General features: G+C 34.4%; 1 protein-coding gene across 1 annotated transcript in view; it reads right to left on the reverse strand.

The window, feature by feature from the left end:
* Window positions 1-10,799: 10,799 nt before the first annotated feature.
* LOC124353622 (dihydrodiol dehydrogenase 3-like) overlaps window positions 10,800-16,139 on the reverse strand; it is a 39,918-nt gene continuing 34,578 nt past the window's right edge. Inside the window, exon 8 of the mRNA XM_046803546.1 lies at window positions 10,800-11,099. Within this exon, the coding sequence (XP_046659502.1) occupies window positions 10,956-11,099 (144 nt within the window). The 3' untranslated portion in view covers window positions 10,800-10,955. The remainder of the gene's footprint in view (window positions 11,100-16,139) is intronic.

The raw sequence follows: 16,139 nt of genomic DNA on the forward strand, positions 1-16,139 counted from the left end.
CTGTCATGAGGTGCTCACCAGTTGGCCCTCTCCTTGGCTATGTCTGGGTCATGAGGTGCTCAGACCAGTTGGCCCTCTCCTTGGCTACGTCCCTGTCATGAGGTGCTCACCAGTTGGTCCCTCCTTGGCTATGTCTCGGTCATGAGGTGCTCAGACCAGTTGGCCCTTTCCTTGGCTACGTCCCTGCCATGAGGTGCTCACCAGCTGGTCCCTCCTTGGCTATGGCTACGTCCCTGCCATGAGGTGCTCACCAGTTGGTCCCTCCTTGGCTATGTCTGGGGTCATGAGGTGCTCAGACCAGTTGGCCCTCTCCTTGGCTACGTCCCTGCCATGAGGTGCTCACCAGCTGGTCCCTCCTTGGCTACGTCCCTGCCATGAGGTGCTCACCAGTTGGTCCCTCCTTGGCTATGCCTGGGTCATGAGGTGCTCAGACCAGTTGGCCCTCTCCTTGGCTATGTCTGGGTCACGAGGTGCTCCGAACTCTTGGCCCCCCTCCTTGCTACGTCCCTGTCATGAGGTGGTTAGGCCACTTGGTCCCCTTCTTAGCTACGTCTCTGCCCCTGCGTTGCTTCTGTGCGTACTTTCAGTTGCTTTAAAACTTGTGGGTGTCTAAGGGCCTTTTATTTTGGGTTTCACCTAATTCTCAGGGGGGAGAGGTAGGTACCCTTCTCGTAAATTCTCTTAAATTGGTAGTTTTCGAAAAAATTCTTATAGGAACTTATTTTTCGCCAAGCTTCTGCCTTCACTGCCTCTCCACAGAACATTAGTCAAAAAGGGTGTTTTAGAATGTAAAGAATTATATATTACTCGATCGTTTTATATAGGTATACTTGGGTTAGAGAGAGAAATAATTCACTGTTTAATATTTATTTCCTTTCACAGAAAATCAAATAATATACTAATGATACTCTAAACTGGACGGTAGTATTTCTTTGTAATATATCTCTATCGCAGGGCGATTTACCTGTCAACATAGGTACTCTTATGATGCTGAAAAATACTTTCGATTATTTGCAGGAAATATATTTTAACCAACTAAAACAAAGTTTGTATTTATTTCTTTCTCCAGGATTTATATTTGACAAAACTTGATAATCGGATGACTGATATTAATCACTGTAGTTTGGGAACCAAATTTGTGAACTATTCATTTCCAATTATTAAGATTTAAACGCTGAAGTGTTTATTATATAATGCATTGTAAAAATAAACCATTTGAAAATATACAATGAATTAAATCGTAAAGAAGACAAAAGATCGCCACATTTGAAACTGGGGCAGAAATTAGAACGCTGAAGAAAAAGTTGCTCTGCGCTGTAATATATTAATAACTGCTGTACGACATCAACTGTTAAATGTGCTCTAGCCACGCTATACATTAAAAGCTAAGCGAACTAGGTTTTATTAATATATGATAGCTGGAGTAAGCACTGGTTTGTTTATCCTGGTTCAGCGTAAAGTTATTATGTTACAACTTGTTCATGACCTCGTAAACAAGAATATGTATAAACATGGATACTAGGAGCTGTCTGTAATCTGAAGTAGTTCCATCAGTTGTGTCCACTATAAATAAACCTTGTTCCCACAACTCATCGAATAGATTCTCGTACACAAAAGTTATTATGTTACAACTTGTTCATGACCTCGTAAACAAGAATATGTATAAACATGGAAACTAGGAGCAGTCTGTAATCTGGAGTAGTTCCATCAGTTGTGTCCACTATAAACCTTCTTCCCATAACTCATCGAGTAGATTCTCATACACAAAGTTATTATGTTACAACTTGTTCATGACCTCGTAAACAAGAATATGTATAAACATGGAAACTAGGAACGGTCTGTAATCTGGAGTAGTTCCATCAGTTGTGTCCACTATAAACCTGTTCCCATAACTCATCGAGTAGATTCTCATAAACAAAGTTATTATGTTACAATTTGTTCTTGACCTCGTAAACAAGAATATGTATAAACATGGATACTAGGAGCAGTCTGTAATCTGGAGTAGTTTCACAGTTGTGTCCACTATAAAACTTGTTCCCATAACTCATCGAGTAGATTTTTCATACACAAAGTTATTATGTCACAACTTGTTCATGACCTCGTAAACAAGAATATGTATAAACATGGATACTAGGAGCAGTCTGTAATCTGGAGTAGTTTCACAGTTGTGTCCACTATAAAACTTGTTCCCATAACTCATCGAGTAGATTTTTATACACAAAGTTATTATGTCACAACTTGTTCATGACCTCGTAGACAAGAATATGTATAAACATGGAAACTAGGAACGGTCTGTAAACTGGAGTAGTTCCATCAGTTGTGTCCACTATAAACCTTGTTCCCATAACTCATTGAGTAGATTCTCATACACAAAGTTATTATGATACAACTTGTTCATGACCTCGTAAACAAGAATATGTATAAACATGGAAACTAGGAGCGGTCTGTAATCTGGAGTAGTTCCATCAGTTGTGTCCACTATAAACCTTGTTCCCATAACTCATTGAGTAGATTCTCATACACAAAGTTATTATGTTACAACTTGTTCATGACCTCGTAAACAAGAATATGTATAAACATGGAAACTAGGAGCGGTCTGTTATCTGGAGTAGTTCCATCAGTTGTGTCCACTATAAACCTTCTTCCCATAACTCATCGAGTAGATTCTCATACACAAAGTTATTATGTTACAACTTGTTCATGACCTCGTAGACAAGAATATGTATAAACATGGAAACTAGGAGCGGTCTGTAATCTGGAGTAGTTCCATCAGTTGTGTCCACTATAAATAAACCTTGTTCCCACAACTCATCGAGTAGATTCTCGTACACAAAGTTATTATGTTACAACTTGTTCATGACCTCGTAGACAAGAATATGTATAAACATGGAAACTAGGAGCGGTCTGTTATCTGGAGTAGTTCCATCAGTTGTGTCCACTATAAACCTTGTTCCCACAACTCATCGAGTAGATTCTCGTACACAAAGTTATTATGTTACAACTTGTTCATGACCTCGTAAACAAGAATATGTATAAACATGGAAACTAGGAGCAGTCTGTAATCTGGAGTAGTTCCATCAGTTGTGTCCACTATAAACCTTGTTCCCATAACTCATCGAGTAGATTCTCATACACAAAGTTATTATGTTACAACTTGTTCATGACCTCGTAAACAAGAATATGTATAAACATGGAAACTAGGAACGGTCTGTAATCTGGAGTAGTTCCATCAGTTGTGTCCACTATAAACCTTGTTCCCATAACTCATCGAGTAGATTCTCATACACAAAGTTATTATGTTACAACTTGTTCATGACCTCGTAAACAAGAATATGTATAAACATGGAAACTAGGAACGGTCTGTAATCTGGAGTAGTTCCATCAGTTGTGTCCACTATAAAACGTTGTTCCCATAACTCATTGAGTAGATTCTCATACACAAAGTTATTATGTTAACAACTTATTCTAGACCTCGTAAACAAGAATATGTATAAACATGGAAACTAGGAGCGAGCGGTCTGTTATCTGGAGTAGTAACATCAGTTGTGTCCACTATAAACCTTCTTCCCATAACTCATCGAGTAGATTCTCATACACAAAGTTATTATGTTACAACTTGTTCATGACCTCGTAGACAAGAATATGTATAAACATGGAAACTAGGAACGGTCTGTAATCTGGAGTAGTTCCATCAGTTGTGTCCACTATAAACCTTGTTCCCATAACTCATCGAGTAGATTCTCGTTCACAAAGTTATTATGTTACAACTTGTTCTTGACCTCGTACACAAGAATGTGTTTTCTACCTCATGGAGTAGATTCTCATAGTTATTTACAATAATACTACCAATGTAAACTGATCTTACAAACGTGTTAATTTGGTTACGTTTACGTTTATTACACGTTAAAGGTTCAATTGCCATTCTGGGGTTTGTATTTTAATTACAGTAATAATGTCATATTTAGTTTTCATGTTTAATACTAAATCTTCCATAAAGTGGTTAATTCTTATCCGATTTTGACAAATGAAGCATTTTTGGAGTGGAAACGTTATTTAAAGACTTTTTTGTGTTTTATATAATATTTATCAAAATGGTGGTTAATTAGATATTTCATAAAACAAAAATGTAATAGCCACCATTTTTAAATATTAAAACTGATTTTAAAATATTTTTTCTGATATAATACCTTTTGACAAGGGCCCGTTTACTAGGTTTTATTACAATCGTACAGATAGCAATAAAGATAACATTGTTTTAAATAAAAAACACAAAATGGCATATAGCTGCTAAACACAGTGAAAATTGGAAAATATTTATTCTTCATTTTTAGGTTAGAATCACACGTAGACTCTGAAAATGCATAGGCAGCTCAACCTTTTTTTTGCACCCTGTATAAAAGTTGTTACTTTTAATACTCCCTAAATAAAAAGGAGCAGAGTACAGTAAAGTGTAGAGAATGTAGATAAAAGACATAAACGAGAGATGGAAAGGGAGAGAGCAAGATACTGGACTCTGCACTTGCGAATTCTATTGATTGGCCCTTGTTACTGACCTCAGTGAAAAGTGTTGTCTTAGCTCTCACCCTTTCCACTCTCACTGTCAGGTGTGATAACGACCGAGACGCCATTACACTACTGGTCTACTGCCAGCCAGAGCTGCAGACTTCAATAGAATATAATATTCTTTATATAGTGTAACAATGTGACTACATTTATCAGATCGTATTGTCGTCACAATTATAATAACTAGAATCAAACCAAGCAATTCTTCAAATTTTGTGAATTCTCAGAAATCGTAGTGGAATATTATTTAGCCATAATTTTGCTTCAAATGTATTTAACTTATATTAAGACCATGTCCTCTTTGTACTGTTGTTCTTTATATCATTAAAACAGACAAAAAACAAAATATATCCTTTTTGTATTTACTATTTTATTATTCCCTCTTGTTTGTGACTAACCCAAAATATAAGAATTGTAATATAAGCATAAATAGAACAACTTACTCTTTGGCCAACAGTGAATGTTATAAAATATGAAAGATTATATTATTAATAATAAAGCTAATTTATTGTCAATGTTTCTTGTGCGTGACAATAAATCACACCATTTCTTTCAAACAATAAAATATCTACTATTTTAAGTCATATTGTTGTACTTCTTTATATTTACAAGAATGGTAGATGCTGACTATTTGTACATGTGGGTAAATAATTGTATTTAAGTCACAAGTTTATTTTTAACATACAGTACGTTTTGTTTTTTTAAGACTAAAATATTTACTTATTTTACTATTTAAATAAATATTTCGTTTATTTACTATTTACACACAGAATGCACCTTTAACTGTTGAACAGAATATGTTTTAAGTAGTTAACAAAATATTTCAGATAAGAGGTTTGAAGAACGTTTAAAGGCTCAAGCTACAAATGAAAATATTCAGTTAGTAAGAAAACACTTTTAAGATTGTTGGCCTATTGTTTCCACCACAGATAGTTTATACAGCGTTTTAAGCACAATGTTTGGTTCAATGGAGTTGTAATTTTAAAGTGTTAAGCAGGATATATTTGATGGCATTCATGAAGGACAGAATAAATCGTTGTTGAGAGTCAAGACACGGTTAGGTGACCAGAAATCAGCAAAGATATTATCGAGAGAGTAGTCCAATGCCCAAAATGCAAGGTCTTAAAAACCTATCCACATGAATTATAATTAGAATAAAACAGGTAATTAACACATTCTTGAAGCTCTATTCTTATTGGAAATGAGATATTAAACAAAAACAAACACTAGAATAATATAGATTTTTTTATTTTTTTTGAGGCCTTTCGTACTCAATGAGAACATGACGTGGGTCTGAAGATGTTCTCATTGAGTACGAAAGGCCTCACAAAAATTAAAAACATATATTATTGGGGTGTTTGTTTTAAATTAATAGGTAATTAAAATTTAAATTATATGAGATGATTAAATTGTAATGGAAATTAAAACTCAGTTAATAAAGTAACTAAATAAAGAGTTTTAATAACATGTGTGTGATTCGTCAGACGATCTCACACATCATCATCTTGTACTTTCCATAATATATTATCAAATCATATCTCTTATGGATCTGGTTGCATCGTGTGGTACAGTGATCAGCTGTTGGTGTAAATATAGACAGAGGGAAATTTCAAAATCAGACGAAACAATTTTTTGTGTTAACCATAATACGTAAAATGACCGTTCAAATGTAAAACGAGGCGTTTAACGATATGTTCAAGCACTTTTGCGGAACTTTTTCCTACTTATTTTGCTCTTGCGCACCAAAAGTGCGTAAGAGGTTCAGTGAATTTCCTGAAGAAAATATATATCTTGTGCACAATGAAGCCGTGGATCTCATCTTTGTTCAATCGGAACCCATTCGACTATCCTTCGATTTTGACCTCCAGCAAGAAACGAGACCAAAGGTGAGGAACGATACTAGAAATAAAGTGGAGTTGTCTCAACAATCCGTGGATTTGAAGGGAAATGCGCCCCTAACTTCACGATTGCAAACTTACAATGAGCTGTCGTTGGTGCACGAGGGTAACGTGACTATGTCCTTCGTATGTCGAGGAGCTAGACATTCTGTGAGACAGTTGTAGGACATTAGTTGCAAAATCAGAATGAAGAATTTAATGTAAAAATGTTCAATTCGATGGACCAAACATATGTGACAAATACGTTTGAATTAAAATAGAATGATATAAACGCAAGAAAAATTATACCTGGCTTGTTTAAAAACTTTGTTTTGCAAAGCATATAGATAATTCCAATTTATTTTTGATTGCTTTAATTTGATTCATGTGATTGCTGTTTTTGCTTTGATTGATTGTTTATTGCTTTATTTTGGGTATTGTTGTACATTAAAGTTTTAACACACAATTTACTAAAATTACATATTTTGTTCTGCCTAAACATTACTCATTTGAGCTAGTTGTAACATTCTTCATAATGTGATTATTTACAAGAGCGAGACATTTAGAGAAATTTATCATCAGAGATCCGTATATAAATTCTACGTATTAAATTATACAAATTAACAGATTTTACAGTTGTTAATTAAGGAGACTCAAATGTAGAAACGTAAATAGGTCTTAACTAGAATGGAATTAATAGCAAGGTTTCCAATGTCCTCAAAACGACCTGTTCTATTAAAAGAAAATTGAAGCAAGCAAAAAGTTCCATGCTTCGAGTCTGTTTGGCTCACTAAAATTAAAATAAATAATAGCTGCTGTAAACATTAGCGTTAGAATTTTTCATCCTAAGACCTACAATACTTGTTAGCTTATATGTTTAACAATTTACTCTTATCACGTCATCAATTTTGAGAATACTTCTACTTTTTATTATATGATTACCTTTTCGTTACCAATTCCAAAATGCCAGCGAAGATTAAAGAACATTGACTTTCAACATAGGTATAAAGAAAAAATAAAAACACAACACCACATAAATGTCAATAGACGTGAGGGTAAGTTACCCATCCTTATACGTGTATAATATTGTTATCAGCTGGTTTACAAAACTATCGAAGTTTACGATGCTGAACGGGAGCTACTAAATCGAGCCACACCGCGACTGCAGTTACAGCACCCATAACCCGCGCTGATAGCACTGCACCACGTGCTGATGCATCTTAAGTGAGGCATTCCGTCGCTTGTGTGCTGCTGCCCGTACCCCACGTCTGCAGTTACAGCGCCAATAACCCGCGCTGATAGCACTGCACCACGTGCTGATGCATCTTAAGTGAGGCATTCCGTCGCTTGTGTGCTGCTGCCCGTACCCCACGTCTGCAGTTACAGCGCCAATAACCCGCGCTGATAGCACTGTACCACGTGCTGATGCATCTTAAGTGAGGCATTCCGTCGCTTGTGTGCTGCTGCCCGTACCCCACGTCTGCAGTTACAGCGCCAATAACCCGCGCTGATAGAACTGTACCACGTGCTGATGCATGCATCTTAAGTGAGGCATTCCGTCGCTTGTGTGCTGCTGCCCGTACCCCACGTCTGCAGTTACAGCGCCAATAACCCGCGCTGATGATAGCACTGCACCACGTGCTGATGCATCTTAAGTGTGGCATTCCGTCGCTTGTGTGCTGCTGCCTGGGTGGAACTGGAAAATATGTAATTAATCGAAAAAACCGTGAAAAGTAATTTATGGTGTTGTTAACAGCTATAAAACTTTCCCAGAGGCATGGACACACACACACACACACACACACACACACACACACACACACACACACACACACACACACACACACACATACACACACCAATTATTATTCTGCTCAAAAGCATCTTAAAGTGGTAGATAAATGTAAATTTCAACTTTCACAAAGTTTTCCTATTACATTGAGATCTTATTATTAATAAATACGGAACAGCGCCTTTTTCTGTAAGATTAGGTAACAATTGATTATTTTGCCAATTTAAAAGAGCATAAAGATTTATTCTGTTTTTGAACAGAGCTTATCAAAATTATTAAATCAGACACTTTATACAAACTTGCTAATAAGAGCCTTCTTTATAATAAAACGGCTGGATCATATTTTTTACAAAAATTAAATTAAATAGCACATTTTATAGACACAAATTACCTAAACTCAGGTTTTATTGATAAGAAACAGTATAAGAAAAACCCGATAGTAATGCTGCTCTTAATATGTTATTTGATTACGAGCCATTTTAAATATAAAAGAATTTCTTGCAGTTGAGATTAAGCAATATTTTTAATCTGGAAGGAATAAACTTGTAAAAGTATAAATAGGATTATAACTCTGTTTATTATTAAAATTGTGTGTAAATTGCAGAAACTTGCACCTTACAAGCCTTTCCTTGATTGTGTTCATTTACATAATATGTACTAATCTGTGATCGAGGATTATTTAAGGGTAACCTGGGCAAACTCTTCAAATCTCAAAAGAACAGACCTTGTTGGCCTAAAGTGATCATGTATAACTATGTTTAAATCATAATTTGATACTCTAAAACGTTTGCTGGATATTTTTGCTGAAATAAAATACTAACGCTTGTTTTTTAAATATAATATTCCATTAACATTTGAAGGAACAGAGCTTTCAAAGATAAGGAATTACCTTAAAGTTATTTTCTTCTTTCTACTTTCTGTTTTACTTTGTATCAGACAATGAGGAATCCATAGAATCACATGGTCTGTTTTTCCTTTCATATCTCTATGTATTCAGGGTTCTACAATTTAGTACGATAAATGAAACGCCCCCAACGAATGCGTGTATGAAAGAAACACATATTATGTGTAATCTGAAGGAGGTGTTTGGAAGAACTACTAAATTGTTAAACCAATTTATTTTGTTGCTTGACCTACATTATGTAAATTATAATTGAGTTTTCCCACGGGCTTGTGCCAAGTTGAGAATTGTCTTAAAATTTCTGAAATTATTCAGGCTATTTCATTCCTTTGTAGTATCACCTGATCAAATAAAGTATATAGAATAAGATGATGGTGGAAAATATGCTAGTAAGTATACTGGAAAGATTTTCAGTACTTGCACCAAAATGTAATGCCTAACATCCGTCTTTCTTATATCTATATGGTGATTCCTGTAGTTTTATAAACACACGTCGGTTGTTATAGATCCTTTTGTTGTCTTAGTAATTAATAACTAAATGACAGAAAATTATCCGACATCACCTTATTTCATATCATTTTTTTGTTGTGCACGTTTTAATTCTTTCTACTCAGTGAAAATATCCAAACAAAGGGCTACGTCTAGTTGAATACTAACTTTACAATCACATTAATTAATGATTACAGATTACTCGTTTATTAGATACTCACTCGATTTAATAAATTAGTTATCCAACTAGCAGTAAGGAATGTGCTGTAGAGGTCCTCAAAATGTAGCCCACCCCCACCCCCCCCTCGGTTGACTTGATTCCAGATCAGTCAAATTTGGTAATTTAAGTCTGCAAAAGCCTATGGAGATAATGTTTACCCTGAAAGTTTGCTTTTTTACAAATTCTCGTAGAAGAAAAAATATAATTCACACTCAAAAGCTCGCGAACAATATAAGACTACAAGAACTTTTAAACGCGTGGTTTACAGTTTAATAATTGCTCTACTATGTGCATATTTTAAATTATGGAAACATTAATTCATTGTGCTTGATATTACAGTTACAAAACAGTTTTAATATTTATATTCATATTATTCTCTATTTGTTTGGGTTTTTACAGTTCGGAGCAGAATTTCTCAAAACGATTTACACGCATGCATCTGTTTTTAAAAACATGGATTTGCATTGTAAACTTTTGTGTTTCAGAAAAAAAGTGTGGTACATTTCCATTTTTGTTTTATATTATTTGACATACAAAATCAAATGATTTTAACAGTATCTGTTTTAATTTTCAAAATTTAAAGTTCTGTCCCTATTTAGTCCATAAAAATGGTAATAGACAGGTTCTTCCGTTTCTATTAATGTAGAATAGCTATTCTTGGAAAAGCGCTGGGTTTCGTAAAGTAATTTTCAAGTAGTTTCAATTTTTAAAAGACATTTTGAATATAATACAACTCAAACATGTTAAACAATTCGATGTTATATTATAATCCTCCATAAAATCGGTGGTTCTGAGTTGACAACATTGTAGCTAATTTTTAAAGTAGAAATTTAACATGTATTGATAACGCTTGATATATTTTTTCAACTTATAGACCCAAAAGCCTTATAAGTTAGTACCAAAAATCTAGTTAGTACTAAAAAATGGTTCGTGATTATTTAAAATAAAACACACAAGTTATTAAAACCTCATTTATTAATGATGTAATTCATCTCATGCGTCGAACAAACTCATATCTTAAAAGCAAGGTAAAATTCGCACATAACAACGCGTATTTAAAACAGATGAAGGTTAAAACTAAGTTAAAACAATGTTGGGCCATGCACATAATGCCTAATCATCCAGCGGGTAAGGGTTTTCAGGATGTTTTTCGTATCCCTTGAAGAATCCGACCAAACTGAACTTTCTTCCATGTTCGCCCTGATCCAGGGCGTTCAGTTCGGCCATCTCTTGGCTGCTGAGCTCGAAGTCGAACACCTGGAATCATCCCAAATTTCATTAGACGTAACGTTAGAGATGGACTTCAAAGAAACTCATCAAAATCAAATTTCCTAAGCTTTTCATTGCGCTCTACAGACATTGAAAGAGGTCCTGCTGTTATGGTTGCAGGTACTATATTGGAGGAAGTCTATTATTCAAAGTTCCATGGAATACACCTTGATCGAGGGTTGACATGAAAAATGTTTGTGCTAAATTATCATCAGGAGTATATCATTGGCAACTTATTGCCCGAGTCAGGTACTGATTACGGCGTACTACGGCTTAATTTATCCACACCTTTCGTATGGAATCGTTTTGTGGGGAGCCTTTGCAAACAACCGTTTTATGAGGGTTTTCAAATTACAAAAAAAAAGCAATTCACACTATCGCTAATTTGAACTTCAGGGTGTCTTGCAGGATAGCGTTTAAAAATTTGCAACTATTTACTTTGCCATGTCTCTATATCTTAGAAACAACCTTATATTGTTTGTCTAAATATGCCTTAACCAGAGGACGAGACATACATGAATATGAGACAAGAGGCAGAGATAACTACCGTTAGGGAATGCGCAGGACGGTGGTTTATGCTTTAACAGGCAGGTGTTCATTTTATAAACAGATTGCCAAACCCGGTTAAAAATGCTTCAACACCCAAGGTGTTAAAAACTCGTATCAAACTCTGCCTGGCGTCAAACGCTTTTAGAGTGTTGATGAGTTTCTGGCATTCTGGCTAACTGGGAGACCACGCGATGAGGAAACTGACTCCAGCGCCGAAAGTGGTCGTAATTGGCATGGAATGAATGTGGTATGAATTTTGTAAGATTGAATGTGACCTTGATGTGGGATGAATAAAAAATGTTAGATATGAAAATTGACGTTTGCTATGCAATGTTTGTTGTTAACTGCAATTAAAAGATTTAATTTGATTTGGACGTCATGTATTGAATATTGTGCGCGTGCAATCATCGACTTACAAGTTAGCTCCTACATTAGAGCTATTCCAACTTTCTTTACAAGCCTTGCTGATATAAAGCAATGAACACAAAACTCAAGGATAGAAGACCTTCACGCTGATAGTCTTGAGTTTACTGATAGAAGACCTTCACGCTGATTGTCCTGAGTTTACTGATAGAAGACCTTCACACTGATAGTCCTGAGTTTACTGATAGAAGACCTTCACACTGATTGTCCTGAGTTTACTGATAGAAGACCTTCACACTGATAGTCTTGAGTTTACTGATAGAAGACCTTCACACTGATAGTCTGAGTTTACTGATAGAAGACCTTCACGCTGATAGTCCTGAGTTTACTGATAGAAGACCCACGCTGATAGTCCTGAGTTTACTGATAGAAGACTCACGCTAATAGTCCTGAGTTTACTGATAGAAGACCTTCACACTGATAGTCTTGAGTTTACTGATAGAAGGCCACGCTGATAGTCCTGAGTTTACTGATAAAAGACCTTCACGCTGATAGTCCTGAGTTTACTGATATAAGGACCTTCACGCTGATATTCCTGAGTTGACTGATGACCTTCACGCTGATAGTCTGAGTACTGGTAGAAGACCTTCACGCTGATAGTCCTGAGTTTACTGATAGAAGTCACACTGATAGTCTTGAGTTTACTGATACGCTGATAGTCTGAGTTTACTGATAGAAGACCCTCACGCTAATAGTCCTGAGTTTACTGACTAAGTTTACTGGTAGAAGACACTGATTGTCCTGAGTTTACTGGTAGAAGCTGATAGTCTTGAGTTTACTGATCACGCTGATAGTCCTGAGTTTACTGATAGAACGCTGATAGTCCTGAGTTTACTGATAGAAGACCTTCACACTGATAGTCCTGATAGAAGATCACGCTGATAGTCCTGAGTTTACTGATAGACCTTCACACTGATACTGAGTTTACTGATAGAAGGCCACGCTGATACTGAGTTTACTGATAGACCTTCACGCTGATAGTCCTGAGTTTACTGATAGAAGGCCACGCTGATAGTCCTGAGTTTACTGATAAAAGACCTTCACACTGATAGTCCTGAGTTTACTGATAGAAGACCTTCACACTGATAGTCTTGAGTTTACTGATAGAAGACCACGCTGATAGTCCTGAGTTTACTGATAGAAGACCTTCACGCTGATAGTCCTGAGTTTACTCCATAGTTGAAAGTGGCAAATGGGATTCTTGTTAACAACAGTGGGACAAGTGTACAGTTGCTACTAATTGAATCAAATATCAAAGAATTTTAAACGGAAAAGCTTTTATGCTGATTATTACAAAATACATCATACCGTTAACCATGTGTAGATTATATTTGAATAGTTGAGTTGCAAAAGGAAAACATTCCAAAAAAACGTGTAAATAAACTAAAATGTTACCAAAGTCCCATGTTTGAGTTCAAGAATGAAAATATTATATCACTTCTAGTTGGTTAAACACGCTCCTGAAAAAAATAAAACGTTCCAGGAATGTTAACCTTCGAAATCAGCACTAGTTTTAGCATTACTTTAACGAAACATTTATTGTCTTTGAAATATGTAGAGATGCAACTATATTAATGTTATAATCATGTTAGATACACACTGTGATGCTGTAAACGAACATATAAGGATGATAGGCGAACCTGCGGTCTATTAAAAATTTAGGTTAGGCAAACATTTAGGAATAAACTCATTTTAAAGGACACATTGATATACTAAAAGTGGCGATACATCGGCTGATCGTTAAAGCTAAAAATTAGTGATATGTCGTAAACTGATCTCTTTTCTAGTTAAAAAGCTTAATCACAACAAGACATCAGTTAGCTGTATCAAATTTGGTTACATTTCGTAGAAAGATAAATTAATGTAATTAAAATTCTTTTTATTTTTTCAGGCAACGTTAGGATTATATAGCACTTTCTTACGCTTAACCTAAGTCAATAAATACAAGTGTAAAACCATTTATAAGCCTTAAAAAATCGAATTTAATAAAGTCAACAGCATTTCAGGAATAATTAAAAGGTTGTTCAGATATACATTAAAAAACTAACAAAAAAATACGTAGTAAATCAAAAATTCTCTTTTCCGTTTTTATTTCGTATAAAATTAATATAATACTAAAATAATATTGATAAACTGATAGTCAATAGTTTAAATACTTCTTCAACTTAAATTTATTTCTGTTTTCCAATAATAATATTCACTTTAGAATAATAATATTGAAAATATAAATATATTTTGCCATTACATAGGTGTTTCTATTTTCGCCATTGGCATTGTAATTGATTATCTTAAACATTTTAAACAGAAAACGGTCCTAACGAACTTTTAAATTTATATAGAGATAACACGTAAAATTATAGAGCCGCAGCTTATGACACCGGTACCATGTGGTGAAAGTCAGACAATAATGACATGTTCTGAAGGATACGTTATCAATTATTGACGTGTTACATTATAGTAACTACTAACGTTTAAAAGACTGTACCACTAATTTGCTTACTCTTCGCTAAATTTTTAAAATCTCTTCTTTAACTCTTTAAAAATACATAAGGAAATACATAAGGTGTTCATTCATATAAATAAAAAAATAATAAATAAAAACTCGATTGAGGTTTTTTAATAATTTTTCGTTAGTTATACCTCAATAATTATTGAGTTTTAACTAACGAAGTCTTGCACGCAATGAGCTTTAAACTACTTTCTAGAAACTAAACCAATAGGCTAACTTTAGATGAGTTTGTTTTGTACGTTCACAATTAGGTAAGTGACAAATATACTTTTATTTATTTGGCCTGATATTTTTCTGAAGGTTTTTTATAGCCTACAGTGGGGCTTTAATGTTTCAATATTTGAATTGTTTAGTAATATTTCTCCGAAGTTTGAACCGGAACAAAATCATGATAATAATTTTATTTTTTGTTGATTATAATTCAAGTTTTATGCCCCTAAATTATATTAGAGAATATCTTATTTAGAATTATATATGACTAATGCATAAACGGCAAACGTAAGCGATAAAGAATATATGTTTTTCTATTAATTTTTTGCTGTTTTTTTCGAGAGTATTTTAATTGTACAGACTTATGATTTAATGAAACAAATAATAACTGTTTACTAAACCCAAAATTGTTTTTCAGTAATAAAATCTCGGAAAAATATTTAAATAATATGTAATAGCATTTTTAGAAGTTAAACATTAAATTTAATTACATGATAATATACATATATATATATATATATTTTTTTTTTTTTTCTTGTGTGCGTGTGTATGTCACTGAACTCCTAAACGACTGGGCCGATTTTGACGAAACGTTTGTGTTAAAGGGGATTTGAGAATGGTTTAGATTCACAATTCGGTCCAATTGTCTATTTAATTTATTTTGTATTTATAAATTTTTGTTGATTTTGGGTTGTTTCACATTGGATCCGACAGACGGCGCTACGACACTTGATACAAAGTGAACTGTAATTTATCAGCTGTTAACACTTCCAGCTGATGTCCATCAAAGAAGCAGAAAATCTTTTTATAAAATAATATATATTATTGTAAAGCGCTTGATCAGTAGTGTAATACAGATTGCAAAGACAAAGTTATTATTTAATTTTTAATTTAGATTGCGCCAATGATCAATAAATCAACCATCTATTGCAATGGAAATGCTTTTATTTTTGGGAAAAAGCTGTTAATAGAAATTATCTTATTGTACAAAGCTGTGAATGTTTGCACATAAGATAATAGATCTGGTTAACTCCTTTCACCATTCTGTATGGCATTGTTATTGTAGCTAAAGAAAAGCAAATGTGGATAACACACTCTTGCCCTTATACTAGAAGCATATACATACCCCTTATACATATTTCTTGATAGGTTAAAATAACAAAATCACTTCAGCACCAAAAATTAATCTAAGTTGGATTCCGAAACCAACATATGAGACCATTTTCTTGGTCAGTGCAACAGCATAATTCAATTAATTGTGGAACCGTAAATAAATTAGACCGGGAGTCAATTTAAACGAAAGACTCATATTGCCCGCATCAACTTTTTAGTTGTAA

This window comes from Homalodisca vitripennis, chromosome 2 (genome assembly GCF_021130785.1).
Source record: "Homalodisca vitripennis isolate AUS2020 chromosome 2, UT_GWSS_2.1, whole genome shotgun sequence".
Taxonomy (NCBI): domain Eukaryota; kingdom Metazoa; phylum Arthropoda; class Insecta; order Hemiptera; family Cicadellidae; genus Homalodisca; species Homalodisca vitripennis.